At 40.9% G+C, this 23,677-nt stretch overlaps 1 protein-coding gene across 1 annotated transcript in view; it reads right to left on the minus strand.

The window, feature by feature from the left end:
• The window catches only part of C2CD5 (C2 calcium dependent domain containing 5), an 86,094-nt gene that overhangs the window by 10,305 nt on the left and 52,112 nt on the right, over positions 1-23,677 (minus strand). The window contains exons 12-23 of the mRNA XM_029285913.1: positions 21,287-21,475; positions 17,464-17,655; positions 15,955-16,141; positions 13,731-13,895; positions 12,233-12,373; positions 10,946-11,009; positions 9,831-9,892; positions 8,694-8,792; positions 6,200-6,289; positions 5,585-5,669; positions 5,374-5,460; positions 139-189 (exon numbers count right to left, since the gene is read on the minus strand). Coding sequence (XP_029141746.1) covers positions 139-189; positions 5,374-5,460; positions 5,585-5,669; positions 6,200-6,289; positions 8,694-8,792; positions 9,831-9,892; positions 10,946-11,009; positions 12,233-12,373; positions 13,731-13,895; positions 15,955-16,141; positions 17,464-17,655; positions 21,287-21,475 — 1,412 coding nt within the window. The remainder of the gene's footprint in view (positions 1-138; positions 190-5,373; positions 5,461-5,584; positions 5,670-6,199; positions 6,290-8,693; positions 8,793-9,830; positions 9,893-10,945; positions 11,010-12,232; positions 12,374-13,730; positions 13,896-15,954; positions 16,142-17,463; positions 17,656-21,286; positions 21,476-23,677) is intronic.

Genomic DNA, 23,677 nt, shown 5'->3' on the forward strand with positions numbered 1-23,677 from the left:
AATATGATCGCTTGAAACCCATCGTTGTTTAACTGGTGAATACCTTTGGAACATTTAGTGTTATATCTCAAATGCATTCCCAACAAACCCAGGAATGCATTTCCTGTTCTGGCTTATAGCTAAATCAAGCAAACTCACCTCTTTGACCAGCTGCTATACCTGCGTGGGAACTTGCATTCTCCAGGTCCTCTAATAAGACAAAATGAAATCCACCAATATGATATAGGCAGTGATAATTCTATTAATTCAGATTTCTTTTCATTCCAGTTTTCAGCGGCAATCTGCTCAAAATACCCCTCTCATCAACATTGGAGTAACAGAATATCAATCTTCTGGACCTATTAATCACAACAGGATGCGGGAATGCTCTATTATACTGAAGATCAATTTGGCAATGACCATGATTGTAGATTCATCTGCACACTATTTTTATGGAGAAAAACAGGGATTCTTTTTATGTCAGGTTAGAAGCCATCCATGATTACACTGCAGTTTCCTGCCATTTTTATTTGCAAAAAACGTTATTTTTGAAGGGGAAAACTGAAGCACACGTTGTAAAAAAAGATACATCACAATTAAAAAAAAAATTAACGCTAAACATTTCTCTCCAAAGTAAAGCTCAGCCCTGTTCATATATGTGACAGGATTACAGGTAATTCTCAACTTACGACCACAATTGAGCCCACAATTTCTGTTGCCAAGATATGAGTTATTTTCCAAATTCTCCCTCCTTTGGGATGTACTGGGTCAGTGGGGGGAATTCCTTTCTTCCAAATCCTCCTCCCTTTTCAAACTCAAAATTTCTTTTTCTGGTTTCTTTTATCACAGCACACTGGGTCTCATTGTGTTCTGGTTTTGGAGAATTACCCTGCTGACTGTCCCTTAACCTCATTCCCCCCCACTCCAAACATCTTATGTTCCAGCCATTATCTGAGGGTTTTTCTACAAATGCCTTACTGTTAAAGCAAGGATGAAAGGTTCTCCAGCCTGAAGTCTTAAAGCAAGGAAAACAAAAGAAACCATAGGAAACGCCAGGTTCTTTGTTTTGCTTTTATTAAAGGGCATTTTTATGTATTTGCTTAGAATCAGCATTGCCTCTAGGCAAATGGGATTTTCAGGTTTATGAAAACCCCATTTGTACAATTAATTGTATATGTGACATGAGACAGAGGCTCCATGGTGATGTTCAACCTTCAAGCAAATAATTTGTCTTTAGCTGGAGATTGCTACTTAACAGTTAATTATATTCTGCTGTCGTTAACAGGCAACTATGCTCTGCTGTCCATGGTGCTGATCCTGAAGAGACCGAGTAAGCCAGTGATGGCGAACCTTTTAGAGACCGAGTGCCCAAACTGCAACCCAAAACCCACTTATGCATCATCGAGTGCTGGGTGCGTGTGGCCCATTGGCTGGGCATGGCCCATTGGCTGGGCGTGGCTGTGGTGGTAACGGCAGACTGGGCGGGACTAAAAAGTTCAATCAATCAATTACAACTTTGCAAGATTTTTTTTCCCCGCGAGAAGTTTAAATTGACTGATTGATTGAACCTTTTTCTTTTTTAGCACACGGCGGCGGAGGCCTAAAGCGAAAAGGTTTTATAAAACCCAGCTGAAGGCCTAGGACTGGGGCGACGGCGCGTGTGCCCACAGAGAGGGCTCTGAGTGCCGCCTCTGGCACCCGTGCCATAGGTTCGCCACCACTGGAGTAAGCCAAACCCTAAGCACCATTTTAGCTAAGCAGTAATTCTCACTAGAATACAGCTAGTCCTTGACTTACCACAACTAAGCCCAACATTGGGGACTCCGTTTTCTACAGTTGTACTTAACCTTGTTGGTATTGACAAGAGTATACGTATGAATAATGTTTGTGCCTAATGCTGGACTAAAATCAATAATAATAATAATAATAATAATAATAATAATAATAATAATAATAATAATAATAATAATAATAATAATAATAATAATAATAATAATAATAATAATAATAGTAAAGTTGGAAGGGACCTTGAAGGTCATTTAGTCCAACCCCCTGCTCAGGCAGGAAACCCTATACCATTTCGGACAAATGGCTGTCCAGTCTCTTCTTAAAAACTTCCAGTGTTGGAGCATTCACAGCTTCTGGAGGCAGGTTGTTCCACTGGTTAATTGTTCTAACTGTCAGGAAGTTTCTCCTTAGTTCTAGGTTGCTTCTCTCCTTGATTAGTTTCCACCCGTTGNAAACTGGATGCAGTATTCCAAGTGTGGCCTTACTAAGGCATTGTAAAGTGGTATTAACACTTCACGTGATCTTGATTCTATCCCTCTGTTAATGCAGCCTAGCACTGTGTTGGCCTTTTTGGCAGCTGCAGCACACTGCTGGCTCATATTTAGGTGATTGTCCACTAGGACTCCGAGGTCCCTCTCACAGTTACTACTACTGAGCACGGTGCCACCTATGCTGTACTTGTGCATTTGGTTTTTCTTGCCTAAATGTAGAACCTTGCTTTTTTCACCACTGAATTTCATTTTGTTAGATAGTGCCCAGTGTTCAAGTCTGTCCAGTGTTTTTCTAAAACTGTAAATATGAGTTGCGAATCAATTGCAAATTGCCATGGTGTCAAAATTACCTTTAGACATTATCTTGGGGAGAAAGTTCTTGCAAGCTGAGAGATTTGCTGCATTTCCTACTGTTGATTTTAAAGGCACTATTTGCTGACATGACACCAGAGGCCCATCTACTGGCCAACAGGTGTGGTGTTTTGTTTTGTTTTTTTACAAGTACAGTTTTACACAATTCAGAAATGTAGTTAACTCTAGCAGGTCTTCAGAAAGTCAATAACAGAATGAAACAAAAGAGAGGACAAGGATTAAAAAAATAATTTAAAAAATGGAAATTTAGTGAGGATGCTGGTGAAAGAAAACCCACCAACCTAACAACAAAAAACAGTGTCCAAGTATCAAAGCAGACAGAATTGGGAAACCATGGATAGTGCAAGATTATAAAAGCGTCCTTACAATATAGGGATTAATTACACTACATACAGTAATGGCCTACTTTATTTTGTTAAAATCATGCATTGTCAACCATCTTAATGTTAACCCGTGGTGGTGAACCTATGGCACGGGTGCCAGAGGCTGCACTCGGAGCCCTCTCTGTGGGCACAAATGCCGTTGCTCCAGCCTTGCCTCCGCCCGCGACCCCCTCTTCTCCAGCAGCCTCCCTGGAGGAGAGTCGCCCCTGAGCGTGGCCCACACGGAGCAGTGCAGCCAAGGACATGGCAGCCAGGCAGCGTAGACAAGACTCTGCCCTCACACCCCAACTGTGCCCGCACAGTTGATGCTGCGGGGCGCGGGCAGAGGGCATGGCCGCCATGGTGCTGCTGGGCTGCCTGGGCAATCTGCGGCGGGCCCTGGAGGCGGTGAGTGGCCCTGCGGGCAGGCAGGATAGGGTGGAGCGGGGGCGCGGCAGGGGGTGGAGCGGGGCCGGGGCCAGTTTTGGGGCACTAGGTCTCTAAAAGGTTTGCTATCACTGTCCTATGTTATTAAGCTGTGTTAATCTGTTGCAAAAAAATGTGCAGTGCTCTATTGTCAGGCGCAAAAGACCAGGTCCACACATGAAGGTTCAATTAAACTGATTTATTGCTAAAAGCCTAATCACAGAAATCTCCTCAACTCACGCTGGGCACCTTCTTAGAGTTAGATAAGGGCCAACAGCACCCAAGGAGGGTTGGACTTAGTTCTCTTGTGTCCATGTAGGGATTTTAGGCTAATCCCCCTTTTCGCTCCACCTCCATGTTCTGTCATTCCTTCACCTACATCTATCATCTTAAAAGCTAATGAATTTATCTTGGTATACACATTCATGGACAGGGTTTAATTATTCTCCTTTAGGAGACAAGTAGAAATAAAAACAAAATCAGTCAGTGACAGCTTAATTATTTAAATATTTAGAAAAGAGGTACCATGACAACTCAAGAGCAGTAAGAAATGACCTGGGTCTGTTGATTAAGCTAATTGCCAAGCTGCAATTCAACAACTTCACATTCAATTGAAGTTCTTCTGTTCAGAGTACTGGATTGATCAGAATAGACTCTAATTTTAAGCTTGTCTAATCTAAGCTTATGCTTTCAAAGGATTAGGTGTTACTCAGATCTCAAAATAAAGCACACCCAATGATCTAATGAGGATTTAGGACTTAGTTCAAGGTATCCCTATGAGAATGATTCTATTTGCCTAGCAATTCAGCTAGAAAAGATTGCTTAGTTTCATGTGGATTTTTGAAAGATGGTTAAAACAAATGAATCTAACCATCTTTTAAAAATCCACATGAAATTATGCAATGCATAAACATCAAAGGTGAGGAAAAGTGGGAAGAAGATAGTACATTTATCATTCTTGATCAGCATAACCGAGTCTATATACAACAGCAGTACAGGAAGTCCTTGACTTATGACCACAATTGAGCCCAACATTTCTTTTGCTAAGTGAGACATTTGTTAAGTGAGCTTTGCCCCATTTTATGACTTTTCTTGCCACAGTGTTGAATCTTTGCAGGTGTTAAGTGAGTGACACGGTTGTGAAGTGATTCTGGCTTCCCCATGGACTTGGCTTGTCAGAAGGTCGCAAAAGGTGATCACATGACCCAGGAACATAGCAACTGTCGTAAATATGAGCCAGTTGCCAAGTGTCTGAATTTCGATCACGTGACCACGGGGATTCTGCAATGGTCATAAGTGTGAAAAATGGTCGTACGTTACCTCTTTCAGTGCCGTTGTAATTTCGAACAGTCACCAAATGAATGGTTGTAAGTTGAGCAATACCTGTAAACCTTTTTGTGATTTCTATTCTAGTTACCTGTCAACAAAGATGATCAGGGGACTGGAGGCTAAAACATATAAAGAACCGTTGCAGGAATTGGGTATGTCTAGTTCAGGGGTAGGCAACCTTGGCTCTTTTATGACTTGTGGACTTCAACTTCCAGAATTCCTGAGCCAGCTATGTTGAGTCAGGAATTCTGGGAGTTGAAGTCCATGAGTCATAAAAGAGCCGAGGTTGCCTACCCCTGGCCTAGTTTAACGAAGAGAAGGCTGGAAAAGGAGGAAAAAAATGGTGGACAAAAAAAAATGGCGGACAGTCTTGCTTGGCAACCCCCGTGAAATGGTCGATCGACCCCAAATGGGGTCCCGACCCACAGGTTGAGAACCACTGCTTTAGATACAGCTTGCTTAGCTCTCGTATAGATGGAAAATACCAACATTCAATTTATACTGGGTAACGGTACTAAATCCAAGCTGAGTCTGTTGAGCAAGCAGCAAAGGAGCAAGTAAATGAAACTTATAAAGATATGCATATGCTTTTTTTTTTTTTTAAGGATAATTAAATAAAATCCAACCTTTAGCCGGTGAGAATTGCTGAGGCATATGAGGATCGGAAGAAAGCTCCAATGGAAATTGCAGCTGTTCTTCATTGTCTGTGGAAGCTTGAAATAATAAAGCGGTAGATAAATATTGGTTTTTTTCCATTAAAATGCAGATGTCCTGAAATCATGGCATCCACAATGGCAAAGAATTAATGTGTACATTCTCAAATGGTTTTTTTTTTACCTCTTTGTGGGTTTTTTTCTACAGCTTTAGCTGTTTGCAAAGCCTGGTATTTGTCAAAGGTTATTGCAACAGCCGTAACGGTGACCTGTAATTACAAATATTTGACCGTCAAGTTGTTCCATTTATTTATATATTCCACTTTCATTTTTAACTCAAAAATATACATGCGCAGACACCAACACACACACACACGCGGGATATACGTACATATACACATGCACACACGTGCAACATTTTTTGCATACGTGAACTATATCCCACGCAGCGTCACAATTTTACAATGAAAAGTTAACATTCATAATGTGGTCTATGAAGAGTCTCAATCGTTCAGGTCATGGTTGACATAAATGTGCTTTTTCCAAAAGGCAACTAAAACGTTTTCAAAAGGAAATCAAAACCAAGAAAGTCCATCTGCCTTTTGGAAAAAGCACCTCTGGGACATTCATAGTCTTGTCTTTGATCATTTCTTCAGATTTAAATCAGAAATCACTATGAGGCTAGGTAGGTTTCTCCGATACAGATTCAAGTTGACCAATGTTACTTTCACACAGTCCTGTCCCGATTCAGGATAATGTAAACACTACAGAATGCAAAGAGAGATAAGAATTGGCTTACCTGAATTAATTCATCTTCTGGAAGAGCAACAGTAAAATTGACGTGGCACAGACAACAAGGGATCATCGAACGGAGCTTAAAATAAAGGCTCTGTGAAATATAAGAAATGACTAATTACTTCTGTCTTCTTTTGAGGCCACTGGCAACATTTACAAATTTAAGAAGCATCTTCAGCGTAGAAGCGAGATGACTCTCGCTCGGAAAATTCTATTCAATCAACGGGCATCAGGATGACTTGGTCAGTCATAAACTAGTGAGAATGGCAAGTTAGCAAAGTTAGAAGCCTCCAGACTGTATCCTGTACACATTGTTTTGCTGTTTTCTTTGAAGTTTCTAAATGCGTGGTTAGCTGCCCAGAATGATGAGAATGAGATGGATGACTACAGAGCAAATGTATAAAAAAAAAAACAAATACAAACCCATTTCTTTGAACCTTCAGATTTCTGCTCAATAAAGCCTTTTACAAAAAAAGATAAATGGAAGTAGCTAAAATTGGTGTCTTGGATCTAAAATGCAATTTTGCTCATGTGTAAAATGTGTGTGTGTGTGTGTGTGTGTGTGTGTGTGTTTAGATATGTATATCCGTGTATATATATGTGTGTGTATATATGTGTGTGTGTGTATGTGTTTGTATGTATGTGTATATACTGTGTGTGTATATATATACACACAGACATATATACACATATATATACACATATATATACACATATGTATACACAGACACACATATCTTTTGAGAAGGCATCAGAATTTTTTTTTAAAATGTGCCAGTGCATTCACAGAAAAAAGTTACTGTCTGTCTGTCTGTCTGTCTGTCTATCATCTATCTATCTATCTATCTATCTATCTATCTATCTATCTATCTATCTATCTATCTATCTATCTATCTATCTATCTATCTATCTATCTATCTATCTATCTATCTATCTATCTACCTATCTATCATCTATCTGTGTGTGGATCAATATAAAAAATGCAAGTGGGTAGTTGAGTAATTGCAAGTACGAAGGATAATTTGACAATACCTGTATGGTTACCACATTGTTGACCGCCAGTGTTTATACCAACGCTCAACACACTATGAAAAGTGGAAAATATTGTTTTCATTTCCTTATAACCCACTCCTAAAGTGCTTTTTAAAAAAACTGCTCCCAACACATGAACCCAGATTTGTTATACGAAGTTGATCTGTTGAACATGTATAGATCTTTCGTAATACATACCCTACACAGAGAGGTTAGAGCAGGCATGTCAAACTCGCAACGTCATGTGACGTCGCGCAACGTATCAGGCCGGTTTTGCCATTGCCGGCAATGGGGTGGGCGCGGCTTCCACCTGACACGTCCAGCCCGTGGGCCAGCAGTTAGACACCGCTGGGTTAGAGAGAAAATGCTGTCCCCATGAAAAAAATGACCCAACTGATGACATTGATTATGCAGCTGGAAAAATTCACAGCTAAGCAAATGGAACTTGAATATTTATGCAAATGAAAGGTCCCTGGTGTCTTCTTGAGAAGTATGACATCTACTTATTTTTTATACAGCTGTACAATAACTAATTTCACAAAGGAAATCCACATGATTTTAAAGAAAATAAAGATCACTGACATGTATTATTTTATCATATCCAGAGCTATTTCAGATAGCAAATCTAGTAAACCAAATCTTATTTGATTTTCAATCAGAGCACTAATCAGTACTATGAACACTGTGTCTGTTGAATACATTCTTTTGATTTGGATTTATTTCAGATTGGAAAGTAATTTACAAATGTTCTGGGGTTTTTTTTTAGGGATGTAAACTGGAAGAAACTATCCAGTACAATGCAATGTTTTAGAATAGATTTTCACTTGATATGTTAGTCCTAAAATTTTGATTGTCCCAAGATTCTTGAAAAATGCTATTCCACAGGATCTATGTGATACACAAAACTTAGGATGGGTGACTGTAATATAGTTTGGATTCTACAATTCTATAATTCTGTGGTTTTAATTTTTTACCATGGATATTTTTTATGTTTTGGTTTTATTTTGGTCATTGATCAAAAAAAAAACCACCCAAAAAACCCAAACGAAAGAGTCACAATTGATTAGAATAAAGCTAGCTATAAAATCATATAACAGTATGAGTAAAACTGTAAGATAAAGAATTTGCAGTGTAAAAATTACTGTGAATAGCCACAAGTCTTGCAGCATGTAAAGGATTGCCAAAAATAGTAAATCTAATAAATATGTGCCCATTGACCATGGATAGACTGCAAAGGTTAGCTCATGATTTTTGGGAAGATGGGAAGATAATGCAGTAACAATAAAAAAAAATCATTTGGTTATTATTTTACACAGGATATTTGATGTCATCTATGTAACAGTAATTTATTTAACAGTCATCTGTTTAACAGTTATTTATAACTTACATCAGAAAAGCAAGCAAACACATCTAAAGCAAAGGACTGATTAAACACATAGTTCAAATAACTAGATTAATTCTCTTACTTTTAGTAGATTCTCACAGAGGTCATTAAAGGTCTTGTTGAGAGTTTGGTTTGTGAGGGTAACATTGCTAAGTCTGGAGACTCTTACAGACGTAAACATCTAAAGCAGGAAAACAAGATCATGAATTGCCATCCGTAAGTATAAATAAGAGTCTTTATTACTGGCTGGATTACAACTGAGATTGAAAGAGGTATGAGACAAAAGAAAAAGAAAATATTAATGAAATAATATTCTAGGATCATTTAATGCCAACTAGATGAGATGGGATACATCTCGTGCTAATGATAACAATCCTATGCAGAATGGAATGAATACATTTTGCCAAATTAAATGAAAATAAGTGTAGTGTTGTAGATTTACATTCATATAAGAGAAGACAGAGCTGGGAGCATAATCTCTGGATCAAATGTTAAGATTGGACATTTATTATAACAAAGCCTTATTGCAAGCTTTATGTGTGCGATAGTAATCTATAGAAGTAGTTCTTGACTAATGACCACAATTAAGCCCAAAATTTTTGTTGCTAAGAGAGACATTTGTTAAGGCAGTTTTTGTCCCATTTTACGACTTTTCTTGTCACAGTTAAGTGAAACACTGCAGTTATTAAATTAGTAACACGGTTAAGTGAATCTGGCTTCCCCATAGAGTTGGCTTGTCAGAAGGTTGCAAAAGGGGATCACATGACCCCGGGACGCTGCGACCGTCATAGATACGGGTCAGTTGCCAAACATCCAAATTTTGATCACGTGACCATGGGGATGCTGCGACGGTCGTAAGTGTGAAAACCAATCATAAGTCACTTTTTTCAGTGCTGTTGTAACTTTGAACAGTCCCTAAAGGAACAGTTGTAAGTCAAGGACTACCTATATCCTGTTCCAAGTTCCTTTACCAGCTGTGGTTATGGAACTGGCACACAGAGAGAAAACATTCTTAATTGTAGGGCCTCATTTGAGAGTAACTTATCAGAGAAACCTGACTGGACCTACACTACATAATTTATGTGAAAGCCCCCCCAACATTTTTGATCATGCCGAAAACCCAAATCTAAACGAATGAATATGAAGTGAAAGAAAAGCAGTTTTGCATACTTTATTTATTACTCTGAAAATTGATCTGTGTATATTAATACTCTTTTACCTGTATATCAGAAGTCCAGTTGTTTATTCCGGGCATAATTTCTGTGTTGCAGCTATAAAAGCCTGACAAAGAACAAATTCGTGTTTTTTTTTTAGTATTAAAAAAAGAAGACATAATGGCGTTCTTTCATTTGCTCGGGTTTTCAACATAGCTGATTTACAAAGCCACTAGGCTTTCTATTTGTATCGTAGTTTTTTGAGAAAGATGCTGTCAACGCTGCGAACATCGGATGTTTTTGCACTGACAACAGAGGGAAATGTAGCCCATCTTTTACCTTTTGCTTTTAGAGTTAGATGATGCTGGGAGGGGGGATGTGGACGAGAGTCCAGCTAGACCAGGGGTAGGCAACCTCGGCTCTTTTATGACTCAGGAATTCTGGGAGTTGAAGTCCATGAGTCATAAAAGAGCCGAGGTTGCCTATCCCTGAGCTAGACATAACAACACTAGACCTAGCGTGAGAAACAAGGGTATTGTAACCAGAGTTGATAAGGAATTGGCAGGTTGGAGAACTGGAGAGGAGGCCTGCGCTTCAAGCTAATTGGGGAATGTGATTTATGACTGTTAATTGAAGGAGGGAATTGTGCTTTGATACTATGTGCTCAGGGGAGGGGAATTCAGTTTTTGGCTTCGATTATGCAGTGCCGATATTATGCTACTCAAAATAAAGATTCTTTAAGGTAAAACAACGCCTCGAAGTTCTTTTGAAGAGCTTCATCTGTCGGAACCATGACAAATGCAATCTAGTAATATTCTAAAGAAATATGCATATATACTTAGGAATGAATGAATTTAGTTTGAATATAACTTATGTTCTAGTATACCGAGACATCAAAAGTGTTCATTAAATGCACAAATCTACAATAAAGTATGTGACATTCATTACATACAAGCAAAGAGCCATCCATGATTTTGTGTCTCTTGCAAATTATGTAGCTTTTCTAGTGATCTAACAATAAATTGACATTTTTTATAAGATCAAATCCAAGAAACCTAAAAGTATGACCTCTTCTAATAGAAAAATACTACATACTGTGAAAAGAGTATTGGCTATTGTCAAACCTTTGGGAGTATTTTATAACATTGTCAGAATTAAAAAACAAAAAAATCAACTGTACCTGAGGGTGGAGGAATATCGGTCAACAGAGAGTGAACGTCTTCCATTGCATCCGTATCATCAATCTGAGGGGGGGGGGGGAATTAACTACATATAATAATTTGGTCTCTGAAATGTTCTTTATCAAAAGATATTCTGTGTGGAAAGCGTATTTAATATACATACTGTATAAAGACATTATCAGGCAACATGAAGAGTCTAACCGATATATCCAGAGTTTTAAAATTAAACACTTGGGGACTTCTTAACAGATTTAAACATTTTAGCATGTTAAAATTAAATCTTCAGTACTGGCGAGTTATTTTTCATTTATTTTTAAAACCTTTTTCAAACATAAATACCGTCAGGGTCAAGGAACCAGGAACGACAGCATGAGCCTCTCAGAGATGTTACTTTATTGCTTCTCACCTATTTACAAGAATCTCACCAGACTAACTTCACTGTCTTCCAAATAACCAGACAGGGGCGCCAAGGATTTCAGAAAAGGTCAAATCTCCATTGCTTCCTTCCCATAGAATCATAGCGTTGGAAGGACCTGCAGGGATTCCAAGCTAGCTAGCCTCTTAACTCATCCCTACCATAGTGGCAGATTCTTCCACACATGCCGCTTATTTTCAAAAATGCAAAGTGGCTTACAATAACTATTTTTTTTATTAAATGCCAATAGATAGGACAACCATATACTTGATGAACTCTCAAAGTGGCCGGACTGGTGCATTTAACATTTTGGCTGAATAAATCTGTTGTAGATTAGTTAATAGTCGGATTGCCTAGAATTCAGCATGCTGAGTATAGAATTTGGGATTCCTGTACTTCTTTTCATCTCTCTCTCTCTCTCTTTCTCTCCCTCTCTTCTCTCTCTCCTTTCTCTCCCTTTATTTCTTTTCTCTCCATCTTCTCTCTTTCTCTCTCTTCTTTCTCTCCCTTTCTCTTCTCTCTCCTTTCTCTCCCTCTCTTCTCTCTCCTTTCTCTCTTTCTTTCTCTCCTCTCCGTCTTCTCTCTTTTTTCTCTCCCTTTCTCTTCTTTTTCTCTTCTCTCTCTCCTTTCTCTTCCTCTCTTCCCTCTCCTCTTTCTCTCCCTTTCTTTCTCTTCTGTCCCTTTCTCTTCTCTTTTTCTCTTCTCTCTCTCTGTCTCACAGTCACACACACGAATTCAGACATGCTATCTCTACAACGCAAGAATATTTTCTTAACTATGAATGACATGGTTCTGTAACCGACAAATGACAGAGTTTTGTTCATTCTTTATAAGTCAGGCAGAAGATGAACTTTTCCGAAGGAGAGCGTACCTCCAACACAAAGGCGTCTTTCTTGCCATGAGACAGATCCAGTTCTGCAATGTCGTCAGAGCTTTCAGACTGAGATCTTAGCAACCTGGTCCGGTGTTTCGGTTCTGGAATGGGAGAACCTATAATTTCTTCAGATGTCTCCTACGCAGAACAATAGGGCATTATGTAGGCATCTCACATTGAGTAAGTCTCACAAAAAGAGCTTTAAACATTTCACTGCTACCACCACAGTTTTCTTCCAACGTGAATAAAAAAAAAGGAAATGAGGTCTCTTAGCTGTTTCTGTCCTGACCAAAGTGAGTAACTCCACCCCCCTTTATTCCTGAACCTGTTTAGCTTTTGCAACCACTTTCTCTCTCCTTATTTTTATAGGGTTCTGTCAATAATAATAATAATAATAATAATAATAATAATAATAATAATAATAATAATAATAATAATAATAATAATAATAAAGTTGGAAGGGACCTTGGTGGTCATCTAGTCCAACCCCCTGCTCAGACAGGAAACTCTATATCATTTCGAACAAATGGCTGTCCAGTCTCTTCTTAAAAACCTCCAGTGTTGGAGCATTCACCGCTTCTGGAGGCAGGTTGTTCCACTGGTTTATTGTTCTAACTGTCAGGAGGTTTCTCCTTAGTTCCAGGTTGCTTCTCTCCTTGATTAGTTTCCATCCGTTGCTTCTTGTCCTGCCTTCTGTTCCTTTGGAAAATAGCTTGACTCCCTCTTCTTTGTGGCAGCCACTGAGATACTGGAAGACTGCTATCATGTCCCCCCCCCCCTTGTCCTTCTCTTCATTAAACTAGACATACCCAATTCCAGCAACTGTTCCTTATATGTTTTAGCCTCCAGTCCCCTAATCACCTACATTTAACATGAATGTATTTCATTCATAATATAGTCGACTTACAACAGTTCATTTAGTGCCCGAAGATACCACAGCACTGAAAAATGTGATTTATGAGCATCTTTCACACTTATGACCATTGCATCATCCCCGTGGTCATGTGATTTACATTCGGATGCTTGACAACTGGTTCATATTTACGATGGTCCCAGTATCCCGGGGTCATGTGATCCCCTTTTGCAACCTTCTGACAAGCAAAGTCAATGGGGAAGCCAGATCCACTTAACAACCAGGTTACTAATTTAACAACTGCAGTCATTCATTTAACAAATGTTGCAAGAAAGGTCATAAAGTCGGGCAAAACGCACCTAACAAATGTCCCACTTAGCAACATAGATTCTGGGCTCAATTGTGATCGTAAATCAAGGACTACTTGTAATTAAAGGGATAGATCAGGGGTCTTCAATCTTGGCAACTTTAAGACATGTTGACTTCAACTCCCAGAATTCCTCAGCCAGCCCTGGAATTCTGGGAGTTGAAGTCCACAAATCTTAAAAGTTGCCCAGTTTGAAGACCCTTGGGATAGATGTTTCTGCCTCATGAGAAGCATTTGACTTAAGATTGTGACAGTACTTATACAACATTGCTTACCGGAGGGTTAATCTCATACAGCTCTTTATTTCTGGCGATGGTGTCATTGATTTTCTTCTGCACATGAGAGATATGCTGTTCATAAGTGGCATCACTGGGGGTTTTTCCAGAAATCTGAATACCACCAGGAGTAGGTAAAGCAGCCAGATAAACCCCTGTAGCAGACTTTAAAAAAAGTATACCAGTAAGAAAAGAGGGCATTGTGGGAACAGAGTCTAAGTATTACACCTTCCTCCGATAGGTATAAAAATGTAAGGGTTTAAAATGTGCTATTGCAGGGGTGGCGAACCTATGGCGCGCGTGCCAGAGGCGGCACTCAGAGCCCTCTCTGTGGGCACGCGTGCCGTTACCCCTGCGGCCCCTCACCAGCAGTCCCCCCCCGGAGAGTCACCCCCGGGCACGGCCCACACGGAGCAGCACAGCCAAGAACATGGCAGCCAGGCAGCAGGGACAAGACTCCGCCTTTGCGCCACGACACACGCAGATGATGCTGCTGGGTGCGGGTGGAGGGCGTGGCTGCCATGGCGCTACAGGGCAGCCTGGGTGATCTGTGGTGGGCCGTGGAGGTGGTGGGTGGCCCTGCGAGTGGGTGGAGGTGGAGCAGGGGGCGGAGCAGGGGTGGAGCACGGGCAGGTGGCAGAGCAGGTGGGCAGGCCGGGGGGCCAGGCGGTTTTTGGGCACTTGGTCTCTAAAAGGTTCGACATCACTGCGCTATTGACTGTATATCTGGACCAGAGTTTCTCAAACTTAGCAACCTGAAGATGTGTGGACTTCAACATATTCAGAAATTTACAAGTAAAACCAAAGCTAGATACATTTTTTTTCTATAATGATGTCTGCACATTTAAATTTAAAACTCTTGAGATTGAGAAACAGTGAATCTAGACCAGGGGTCCCCAAACGGGACAACTTTAAGACCTGTGGACTTCAACTCCCAGAATTCCTCAGCCAGCTCCAAACTTGGGAATTTTAAGACTTGTGGACTTCAAGCTCCCAGAATTCCTCAGCCAACTGTGCTGTGCTGGCTGGGGAATTCTGGGAGTTGAAGTCCCACAAGTCTTAAAGTTGTCAAGGGTTTGGAGACCCCTGATCTAGATTGTGCAGCCTAAGTATGTGTGGATGGGATTGTGTAAGCAAGTCAGATTTTTCTTCAGAAAATAAACAAGTGGGAAACTGCAGGTCAAAATACAGATTAAAAGAAGAGTTAAGAAGCACTGAGGGGTATTTCAGTGTGACAATGCAGCTTTTTCAAAGAGTTATAAACCTGAATATGCAGAAATCTTGGGAATTGCAGCTCAAGGATTATCTTTGTGTATTTTACGGTACATCAAACACAAAAGGCACCGTTAGATGCTGCAGATATAACCCCACAACAATCAGTGATGAGGGATAACATCTGAACTCTAAAGAGATCTTCATTAGTAGCCTTTATTGTGGTAGAAACCTTTAAAGTGGACTGAAACACCAGAAACTGGATCCCAGCTGCTGTTCATTAACTTTAGAAAAGGTACTATTATAGGACTTTCCATTTTGAAATCTTCATGGTTTATTTTAACAAAGCCTTAGGCCTGTTTCTTTCTTACAACTTTGTTTAAACGACTAAACCGACAAATCTTGACATTCTGGGGTTTTTAAGACATGTAAAACTTTCCTATTTTATTCAATGCTTAAGTATTTTTCCTGGGATGCAAAACTGGAGGGAGATTACGCTAGAGTAGGGGGGTCTTCAAACTTGGCCCTTTTATGACGTGTGGATTTCAACTCTCAGAATTCCTCAGCCAGCCTCCATTTTGTTTGTTAGATTTAAGACAGGGGTCTTCAAACTTGGCCCTTTTATGACGTGTGGACTTCAACTCCCAGAATTCCTCAGCCAGGCATGCTGGCTGAGGAATCCTGAGAGTTGAAGTCCACGAGTCATAAAAGAGCCAAGGTTGCCTACCCCTGAGCTAGAGTCTCCTTGCAGACTCTCTAATTCTCTTCATACCACACACCGAATCAGTCAAGTAGAGATCTATCAGATGAATTCCGCAAGTCATAAAAGAGTCCAGTTTGAAGACCCCTTGACTTGTGGACTTCAACTCCCAGAGTTCCTCAGCCAGCGTGCCTGGCTGAGGAATTCTGGGAGTTGAAGTCCACACGTCATAAAAGGGCCAAGTTTGAAGACTCCCTGCGCTAGAGGATTGGAAAACAAACGAAATGTTTAAAACACAAATGGAAAACTTACCGCCATCCCCATCAACATCGTTTCTCCCACCGTGATCTGTATTCGTAGGCCAAAGAGGGCGTTCATCCCTCTCAGCTTCAGCTTATTCATCAACTGAGTGTGTACTTCATACTCCATAAATGGCAGCAGATTGCTGATGCAGGTTGCGTTGGCTTCGGCTTGGGCCTTCTTTTTCAGCCGGCATAGCCTGTTGGGGAGTGAACCATAAATTTCAAGGCACGTGGCCTTAAGGAATCATAGAGTCATAGGGCTAGATGGGACCTTGGAGGTCTTCTCGTCCAACCCCATGCCCAAGGTAGGAGTCCTTATACTGTCCTGGTTGTTCAGTCTTTTCTTGAAGACCTCCACTGATGGGAGCATCCACAACTGCAGGAGGCAAGCTGTTCCATTGGTTAATTGGGCAAGACATTCCATTGATGGTTCTCCCTGTCAGAAAATTTCTGATTTCCTTGATAAGTTTCCATCAATTGCTTCTTGCTCTGCCCTGAAATGCTTGGGAGAATAAGTTGACCTCCTCTTCTCTGGGGCAGCTCCTCAAATATTGGAATATTAGGCTATTCACTGTCAGAAAATTCCTCCTTAGTTTCAGGTAAGATCTCCCTCTGATGAACTTCCACCCATTGTTGCATGTCCTGCCCTCAGGTGCTTTGGAGAATAAATTGACCCCCTTCTTCCCTGTGACAGACCTTCAAGTATTGGAAGGCTGCCATCCTGTCTCCCCCAAACCTTCTCTTCATTAGGCTAAATACACCTCATTGCCTTAGCTATTCATTGTATGATTTAGCCTCCAGACCCCTTATTATCCTTGTTTCTCTTCACGGCACTCTTTCTAGAGCAGGGGTCTTCAAACTTGGCCCTTTTATGACTTGTGGACTTCAACTCCCAGAATTCCTCAGCCAAGCACACTGGTTGAGGAATTCTGGGAGTTGAAGTCCACAAGTCATAAAAGGGCCAAGTTTGAAGACCCCTGGTCTAAGTGGTTAAGGCACCAGGCTAGAAACAGGGCGATTGTGAATTCTAGTCCTTCCTTAACCATGAAAGCTGGCTGGCTGACTTTGGAGCATTCGCCAGAGACTGTGAGTTCTGATCCTCTTGGCCATGAAGGCTGGCTGGCTGACTTTGGACCAATCGCGAGGAGACTGTGAGTTCTAGTCCCACCTTAGGCATGAGAGCCGGCTGGGTGATCTTGGGCCAATCCCAGGAGACTCTGAATTCTAATCCCGTTTTAGGCATGAAAGCCAGTTGGGTAACCTTGGGCCAATCACCAGAAGACTGTGAGTTCTATAGTCTTGCCTTAGGAATTAAAGCCAGATGGGCGACCTTGGATCAGTCACTCTCTCTCAGCCCAATTCACCTCACAGGGTTGTTGTTGTGAGGAAAAAGAGGAGGAGGAAGGTGGCTGTTTGTCACCTGGAGATACTTGTAGAAATAATAACAGCAGAATATAAGTACTAATATGTCTACTATGAAAATATGCCTCTTCTTCCTGTATTCCTTCCTGCTGAGTACCTGGCTTGGATGAGGCATCCTTTTCCAAACACGACGGCGTCCACAGGCAAGTCTATCGTCGTGAAAAGGACATCGGGCACTTTCTGCTTCCTGCAGCTGCAGCAGTAAGCGAGGCGGGCCGGGAATGGCATGTTGAGCTCATCGTAGGGGATGTGGCAGATGCTACAACCGAGAGGTAAGGATTCTTCTAGCCTAGGAGATAAAATGGGGAGCAGTCTAAAATTACCATTCAGACACCGACTTTCTAAACAAGGCTGGTCACTTGAAATGGGGGTTCACACACATATCAGCCTACACGTGGCTTATACCAGGGGTATAGGCAACCTTGGCTCTTTTATGACTCGTGGACTTCAACTCCCAGAATTCCTGAGCCAACATGGCTCAGCATGGAAACCTCTCCCTTTCCCCTCAGCATGGCTGGCTCAGGAATTCTGGGAGTTGAAGTCCACGAGTCATGAAGGGGCCATAGTTCCCCCATGCTGGCTCAGGAATTCTGGGAGTTGAAGCCCACGAGTCATAAAAGAGCCAAGGTTGCCTACCCCTGGCTTATACAGATATCCCGTACAGGTAGTCCTCGACTTACGACCACTTGTTTGATGACGGTTCAAAGTTACAACGGGACTGAAAGAAGTGGCCTTTGACCTGGTCCTCACACTTGAAACCATGATAGCATCCTCAAGGTCACGTGATCAAAATTTGAGCGGTTGGCAATCGGCATGTGGCACCCCAGGGTCACGTGACTGCCATTTGCGACCCTCCCAGATAGGTTGTGACAACCCAGTCAATGGGGGAAGCCAGATCGGCTTAACACTGCACGATCCACTTAACAACTGCAGCGATTCGTTGAACAACCGTGACAAAAAAAAAAAGATGATAAAAGTGGGCCTCACTCACTTATCAAGGGCCTTGCTGAGCAACAGAAATTCCAGTCACAACGGTGGTCGTAAATTGAGGACTACGTGTATGTTGCTGGCCAGTCTGCTTTCTTTTATAATGCTTTATGCATTTGAACAAGTTAATCCACAGACTGTCTTGTCCCCCCAAGAGACCAAACAGATAATTTAACTCCCCCCTCCCCTTTTTAAACCACACACACACACATGCAATGGGCAGATTAGTAGAAACCGCGTAGCTTTTTGTGAATTTAGTTTCAGTAGTTCTGTAAGACACGACACAACACAACACAACTACTCATTTCTATTAGGTTTAGGGTCCTACGAAGCGATTATTTGGATAGGAATGGAAAAACGTTATGTCATGGAGGAAAGAACAATTTTAACGGGTCAGAAGGGCAACTACAACTAGGTTTTGTCATAAATTTGGCTAATGAATGCAAATCAGTGACTAAGAGTCGCCTGCTGGAGAAATCTATTTTTACAGAAACATTTATCTTATTTAATTATCCATCAAATTTGCAGACTGTTCATCAGCGACAACTCTGGGCAGTGTGGGATCCTGGGTGCTTCTCTGAGCTTAGTTGTTTTCTTGCAGACGTTTCATTGCCCAGCTAGGTAACGTCATCAGTGCTAGAAGGGAGTGGGTTTTTTTAAGACTATGTTATCCTATTTAATTTCTCTTGATTTGACAACTATATATACTTCAAACCCACTGAGGTTTGCCACAATATATTTAATATGAATAAAAAGCTGAACTGTACATTTTTATGTCCTGTACTAAAACATTTTTATTTTGAAGCTGAATAATCAGATTGCATGTCTGGTTGATTAAGGGTACCCTCAATAACATGTGGATTGCTTAGCTTCCTTTTCAACATACGTCACTGATTGGACCTACTGTAGAAGCTATAGAATGTTTTTATTAGAAACAAAAAGTCAGGGGTCAGTGGTTTTTCTCCACCTTTTTGTTGGTCAAGACATGTCTCTGTGCATTAATGATCTTTCTTAGCCCCCTCTGTAATCTCAGGGGCTGCCACAAAGAAGAGGGAGTCAAGCTATTCTCCAAGGCACCTGAAGGCAGGACGAGAAGCAACGGATGGAAACTGATCAAGGAGAGAAGCAACTTAGAACTAAGGAGAAACTTCCTGACAGTTAGAACAATTAATCAATGGAACAACCTGCCTCCAGAAGCGGTGAATGTTCCAACACTGGAAGTTTTTAAGAAGAGACTGGACAGCCATTTGTCTGAAATGGTGTAGGGTTCCTGCCTGAGCAGGGGGTTGGACTCGATGACCTCCAAGGTCCCTTCCAGCTTTATTATTATTATTATTATTATTATTATTATTATTATTATTATTATTATTATTATTATTATTATTATTATTATTATTATTATTATTATTATTATCTGGAACAGACGGTGGAGAAATTAACCTGCGAACAGAGGAACTGATAATAATTGACTTTTTCTTTGATCTGTTGAGCACATCTTCCACTGAATTGCTGAAAAGATCGCATCAGAGAAGTGGAAAAGCTGGGATACAACTCAATGTAACAAACTATGACTGCAAGAGAGACGGATAACATCAGCCCCTTTAGTCTGCCATCTTCCTGTAGAGAAGGACGAGGGGGGACATGATAGCAGTGTTCCAATATCTCAGGGGCTGCCATAAAGAAGAGGGAGTCAAGCTATTTTCCAAAGCAACTGAAGGCAGGACAAGAAGCAACGGATGGAAACTAATCAAGGAGAGAAGCAATCTAGAACTAAGGAGAAACTTCCTGACAGTGAGAACAATTAACCANAAATCAGGATGGAGCTTATTTAAATTAAGCTGACTTCGTTAACTCTTGTAAATACAAGAATAGAGAAGCAAATAATTGAAAATGACAGAAGCTCCGCTCATCCATACAGGAGGCAGAGGGAATATGAAGTTTTGAAGAGGAAGCAAAAAGGACAACACTTCAAGTCGTCCATGCCTAACTTTTCTCCAAAATAAACAATTAAATAATAAAATAATAAAATAAAATAATAAAATAATAAAATAATAAAATAATAAAATAATAAAATAATAAAATAAATAAATAAATAAATAAATAATCTGCCTTCCGGGGGAATCACATTACGGTGAACATGATGGTCATCTCATAAAAGAATGACTCGGCAATCTCAGAGCTAGTTAAAAAAAATCAGCATTTTTTTTTTTAGCATTTAATACATTTCAGTAGGGTTTTTTTTTTCCCCTGAAGAGCTCAACTTGATTATTTTCTATGGAAAAATTATATTTGGTGAAACCTTGATTTGACAGACACGCAGGAAGGAGGGGTCTGTTACACTCAAAAGGCCTGTCAAATCGCACAGGATGTCCTTTGTGGCAATTTTAGTGATTTGTGTATTGATGCCATGAGAGAAATGATGTCAGCTTGATGCTCTAATGTACATTGTCATAGCTGGCCCGAGCGTAATGTAAATTCAGCTCCCTCATCCAGACCCGTACAAGATGTTCGGGAGTTTCGTTGAGATAGAAATCTGGACCCCGAAATGGGGATCCTTCAATTGAAGTTTCACTGCAACTTGAAAAGGAGAGGCCAATCTCTATGGTGGGCTGGAGAATTCTGGGAGTTGAAGTCCACGTGTCTTAAAGTTGCCAAAGTTGGGAAACCCTGCTTTAGTGTGCCATAAAATCTTGACAATGGTGTGAAATAAAGAATCACTTGCACACTCAGTGTTAGGAGAGGGACAGTTCGAAACAGGGGAAAGGATTTGCATTCTGTGGTTAGTAGCCAAATGGTTACCTTATTCAGGCTGTTAGAAATTTTAAAGCAGTAAGACTAGTGACTGGGGCAGTCCCACAACGTCTGCAGTTGTTAGTGAAAAATCAGTAAAGTAGTCGGCCCCCGCATTCTGTGCTGTACCACTGGTAACCTACCCTAATAGAGAAGAACTATCTTGGTTTTGAGGAAAAAACTCAACCTCTCCCTTCTCTGACCCTATGGAAAAGTAGCCAGGCTGCCATGACAACCTTGGTTCCAAACAGACTTCCATGTTTCCATCCTGGAGGAACTTGGGATTCAGCACAGCGGCTGTGCCCGAGGCAGACAAAATACAGACCTCCTCACTGTGAAAGAAAGAAAGAAAGAAAGAAAGAAAGAAAGAAAGAAAGAAAGAAAGAAAGAAAGAAAGAAAGAAAGAAAGAAAGAAAGAAAAAAAGAAAGAAAGAAAGAAAGAAAGAAAAGGGAGGGAGGGAGGGAGGAAGGAAGGAAGGAAGGAAGGAAGGAAAAAAGAGAAAGAAAGAAAAAAGAAAGAAGAGAGAGGGAGGGAGGGAGGGAGGAGGAAGAAAGAAAAAATAGAAAGAAAAAGAGGGAAAGAGAATGAAAGAAAAAAAGGTATGAAGGAAAAGGGAAAAGAGAAAGAGAAAGAGAAAGAGAAAGGAAAAAAGAGAAAGAAAAATAGGGGAGAGAGAGGGGGAGAAAGAAAGAAAGAAAGAAAGAAAGAAAGAAAGAAAGAAAGAAAGAAAGAAAGAAAGAAAGAAAGAAAGAAAGAAAAAAAAAGAAAAGATTAGTCATGAGTTCACTCATATGCTTTGTGAAATCTTTTCCCACAAATGAAAAAGCCACAACCCAAATCCATGTTGAAAGTGAGCATTTAGGGTGGGGGAGTTTTAAAAAATAAGCTGCCTGCCATACGGTGTTTATTTGGACTGTGGTAAGGACAACCCCTTTTCAGAAGTACAATAGTAAAGGGTCGAGGGACACATTTTGCCCCTGTGTGGTGTGCCGGATGCTCTGCATCAAAACTAAAACAACAGCGGAGAGGCAGGACTTTTTCCAGGCTAAGAATTTTAGTGGATGGGTGTGGACGCAGGGCCTGCATTCCAAAAGTGGAAGAGCCAGGAAGAATTTTTATATTAACCTTTACACATAAATCAAACACAAGTAGTCTCTGGCTTAGGACTACAATGGAGTCTGCCCATGACAGCCTAGCTGTAACGCAGATTGTCCTTGGACCCGACTAGATTTTACCACCTTTTTTTGTGGCTGTCACAACTGTTGTGATTGTTAAGTGAAGCAATGGTTCACTATGGGACTGTTTTGCCAAAAAAAAAAAACTAGACACAAAGGGGGCAAATGCAGCTGCAAACGGCTGTAAAAGCAGGCTGATTGCTGAGCGCCTGAAATATAGTCACGTGACTGGGTTGGAGGGGTAGCCGTTGAAAGTTTGAAACTGGGTGGCAATTACCCCTGGGGGGAATCCATTGTCATTCTGAACAGTTACTAAATGACTGGTTGTAAATCAAGGACCATCTGTACTTGCTAATGTGATGAATTCCCCATTATGTAGTGCAGGGGTGGGGAATGATGGCCCTTTTATGACAACTCCCAGAATTCCTGAGCCACAGGGCTCAGCATGGAAACTTTTCCCTTTCCCCTCAGTATGGCTGGCTCAGGAATTCTGGGAGTTGAAGTCCACGAGTCATAAAAGAGCCAAGGTTGCCTACCCCTGCCCAAATGCCTGAATTTTGATCACATGACTGTGAGGAAAAAATATTTAAATCAGGGGTCTTCAAACTTGGCTCTTTTATGACTTGTGGACTTCAACTCCCAGAATTCCTGAGCCAGCATGGCTCAGCATGGAAACCTCTCTCTTTCCCCTCAGCATGGCTGGCTCAGGAATTCTGGGAGTTGAAGTCCACCAGTCATAAAAGGGCCATCGTTCCCCACCTCTGATGCAGTGGATCATTCCCCCATCTCTTTTTTTGTGTGTCCTCAAGTCAGTGTTGTCCTCTATCTTCTGTCTTCACATCCCCAAACGGCATCTCCTTTTGATAGCTTGATCACTGATCAAAAAAGGGTTACAAGGCTACCAGTGGAGACCCCTCACGCCACAGATAATAAAAATGAACGTTCTTCTGTTCAAGATAATTTGTCATTCCTTTGTTCGCCAAAGCAAACAGCAGCAATACAGAAACAGCATCCTTCCTACACCGTTGTCATGTCCCAGCAGCTAAGTGGCTATATTACTATACGCCCCATCATCCTGAGCCTTCCTACTTCCCAGTAATTGGCGCAACTTTATACAACAGGTCTCCGAGCTTCTCTTTTCGCCCTTTCCTTCTGCTCCTTATTTATTTATTTATATTTAAACTTCTATGCCGCCCTTCTCCCCAGAGGGACTCAGGGCGGCTCACAGCATGTTAAAAAACAACACAAAAAAACATTTCCCCTATAAAACCAATTAAAAGCAAATATATTAATAGCTGTGTCATATTTAAAATCTTTGAAAATTTTTAAAAATTATTCCCTATTTAAAATTCACCCTA

This window comes from Protobothrops mucrosquamatus, unplaced genomic scaffold (assembly GCF_001527695.2).
Source record: "Protobothrops mucrosquamatus isolate PMUCROS unplaced genomic scaffold, P.Mucros_1.0 scaffold2486, whole genome shotgun sequence".
NCBI classification, from domain to species: domain Eukaryota; kingdom Metazoa; phylum Chordata; class Lepidosauria; order Squamata; family Viperidae; genus Protobothrops; species Protobothrops mucrosquamatus.